This window comes from Propithecus coquereli, unplaced genomic scaffold, assembly GCF_000956105.1.
Source record: "Propithecus coquereli isolate 6110/MARCELLA unplaced genomic scaffold, Pcoq_1.0 Scaffold105, whole genome shotgun sequence".
Classification (NCBI taxonomy): Eukaryota; Metazoa; Chordata; class Mammalia; order Primates; family Indriidae; genus Propithecus; species Propithecus coquereli.
In genome coordinates, this window is record NW_012134414.1 from 1,000,429 (window position 1) to 1,003,443 (window position 3,015).

Below are 3,015 nucleotides of genomic sequence, written 5' to 3' on the forward strand. Positions count from 1 at the left end.
GATATCTCTTAATCATCAAAATTGATTCCAGATAACTTAGCCATTTTCAAAAATTAAATGCATTTTCAAGAGGTAAATATTTGCCGCAGTGAAGAAACACTCACAAATGGCTCTTATGGGAATTAACTACTTAGAAGGGAGCCTGATGCATTTAATAAGAATGTCCTAGATTTATTTTAGAATCAGTGCTTTGGTGGAGGGGCACAAAGGTTGATCAGTTTGATAAAGGGATCCTGGGGTCACATCACCATCCACCTTTTCCCCTCCCCTCGGGAGGAAATACCTGAAGCTTAAAGGACCAGTCTGATTCCAGAGCAGAGTATGTCCTGCTGTATACATAATTTATTAATATGTGGATGTTTTATGTTACTTTAAGGCCTTTTTGTTGCATGATTGTCTTTCCCCTGCAGTTTCTTATCAAGCCGTAGCCAAGACTCCATTCTGAGCTCCATCACTGTGCCATAACTGTCACTCCGTGGCTGCATTTGAAGAAGACAAATAATTATGTGAGCAGCATGACTTTCTAACGAACAAATTAAGCCTGATATTTATTAGTAATAACTGCTTTCTCTTATAGTGGATAATGAAAAACTGCAGGGTGGATTCATGTTGTGTTTCCTGGATGATGGATGTGGCATGAGCCCTGGTAAGTTAATTATCTAGATATCTAACTGGCTGTTAAAGGAAGCAGTCTGAAAACCCGTAAAATAAATAAAAATAAATTTACCTATCTATGCAGAAACAGGTATGGAGCTATTAGGGAAAATAAACCCCAGACTTATTGTTGAACTTTTTAGGTTTAAATAATCCAGCTAGCATAGTAAATTTATTGTAACCATCTACACCAAGACAAAAAGTGAATGTAAATAAATATTATCAGAAAAATGAAAGGCAAATGGTACTGATTGTAAGAAAAAAGCATCTGGGAAGGAATGGAAAACAAATAGTACTGGAAGGACTATGTAATTCTTTTAGCTCAACCTTTAAGTATTGCTTGCAAGTTCCCCAGGCAGTTTCCTGTGCCTTTAGGCTATTTTTAATTTTCTGCTTAACCTTGAGGTAGAGGTTACCTCTCCTTGTTTTTAACAGTTTGTTTTTTCTCTGCATTTCAAAGGTTTAGTTGCTTCAAATGAATGTTCCCATCGTAACAAATACATCTGCAATATATTTCATGACTTATTTTTGTGTGTTCAAGGTTAGCACAAAGCTGGCACAATAATAGGTGCGCAGTATCCGTGGGCTGTGGAATTGAAATGTTACTCCTTTTGATAAAGGCTTTGAGATGTTTTAGATATTGTATTTCTGAATTCTTTAAACATCTTATCTCTCTCAAGCTAGGGTTTTTGACCACTAGGTTTAAGAAACGGTGACAGAGTTCAAGTAATATGGAATTGTTCTGGTCAGTTCCACACCAAGGAAAGGGTGATCATCAATATGATCATATATTGACATGTTGATTATAAGCTGAGAATACAAAGTAAAGCAGTTATCTTCTGGCTCAGAAGTCCTCCCTTGGGCTGAATAGTCAAAGAATATTTGTTAGCAACTTTAGAAAATGCTTGACTATGCCACCTAGTTCTCGTTCTGACTTCGGATAATTTTGGTTTTTCCAGGTCATTTTATTAAAAGTTTTTGGTCCTTTGGTGTTTAACTAAATGGGAAAGAAAAGAGTTTGTAAGAAAACCATGCTGAAAAACAGTCTCATTTTTTTACTTCTAGCCTGAGTGTTAAGTTTATTTTCCTGAATTCTTAAAATAAGGGACAATGTATGTGATATGTGATATAGTCTCAGGGAAATCCTTATGAAAATAAGCAATTCCTTTTACATGGATTATGAATAAAATGATGGAAACACAGACAACTGACAAATATTCAGACCTTCAAAAGTAACTCACAGTAGATTTATATAGTAGTATTATAAAAAAGCACACTATTGTTGAAAGAACAGTTCTTAATTAGCGTTGGAAATCAACTAGTGGTAAGTTAGAAGAGTTTATCTGATGTTCAAGATGACTGCAGAGATTTTGGGTTTGTTTACATATTATTTTATCCCCAGCTTTGCCCCATTACAGTCCATTCCCCTCTCAGCATCCTGAGTGAGTTCTTTTCTTTTAATGTAAACCTTATCATATCATTCTCCTGAAAACCCTTAGTGGTTTCCCATTGCTTAACAACCAAATTCATACTGCCAGCATCTTTTCCACGGCCTTGTGTTATTTGGCCCTGAATGTAATGCCATTAAGATCCTTGTAAGAAATTATTAACCCTGACAAGAATTCTTGTTTCTGGGCTGACCCAAGAGCTATGGACTTGTCTCAATGTCCTGAGATGTGTATAAAGTCCTGACAACTAGACCTCAGGCCAGGGTCAAAGACTCTTCCTGACCACGTTAAGTCTTTGTCAATTGCAGAGGAAGCTTCAGACATCATTTACTTTGGAACATCCAAAAAACGGCTATCAACCTTGAAGTTCATTGGGCAATATGGCAATGGTCTTAAAAGGTAAGCATTTTGGCTGAGTACGGTGGCTCACACCTGTAATCCTAGCACTCTGAGTGGCCCAGGTGGGAAGATTGCTTGAACTCAGGAGTTCTAGACCAGCCTGAGCAACAGTGAGACCCCGTCTCTCCTAAAAATAGAAAAAATTAGCCGGGTGTGGTGGCCTGGGCCTGTAGTCCCAGCTACTCAGGAGGCTGAGCTTTATGACACCACTGCATTCTACCTGGGGTGACAGAGTGAGACTGTCTCCAAAAAAAAAAGAAAAGAAAAAAAAAATTTTTTTTCCCTCAAGGCATATATTATTCATACTAAGAATAATATTTAGTTAAAGGCAGTCTTATACAGAATGATGCAGGCACATAAAGCTTTAAAAAGAATATAAACTTGAGGTGTTCCTACCTTGTTTTGGAATCTCCATACCAATAACTGATTTGGATCTTTACAACATTTCAAAAATTAATTCTCACATACAGTAAGTCTTTCAAGGATTCCTGAAGCAGTACCTCTGTTGGTAGGA

General features: G+C 37.0%; 1 protein-coding gene across 1 annotated transcript in view; it reads left to right on the top strand.

Annotated features, from left to right (window-relative positions):
• MORC1 (MORC family CW-type zinc finger 1) overlaps positions 1 to 3,015 on the top strand; it is a gene marked incomplete at its 3' end in the record, with an annotated part of 186,727 nt that overhangs the window by 17,746 nt on the left and 165,966 nt on the right. Inside the window, 2 exon segments of the mRNA XM_012645902.1 lie at positions 578 to 646; positions 2,411 to 2,501. Coding sequence (XP_012501356.1) covers positions 578 to 646; positions 2,411 to 2,501 — 160 coding nt within the window.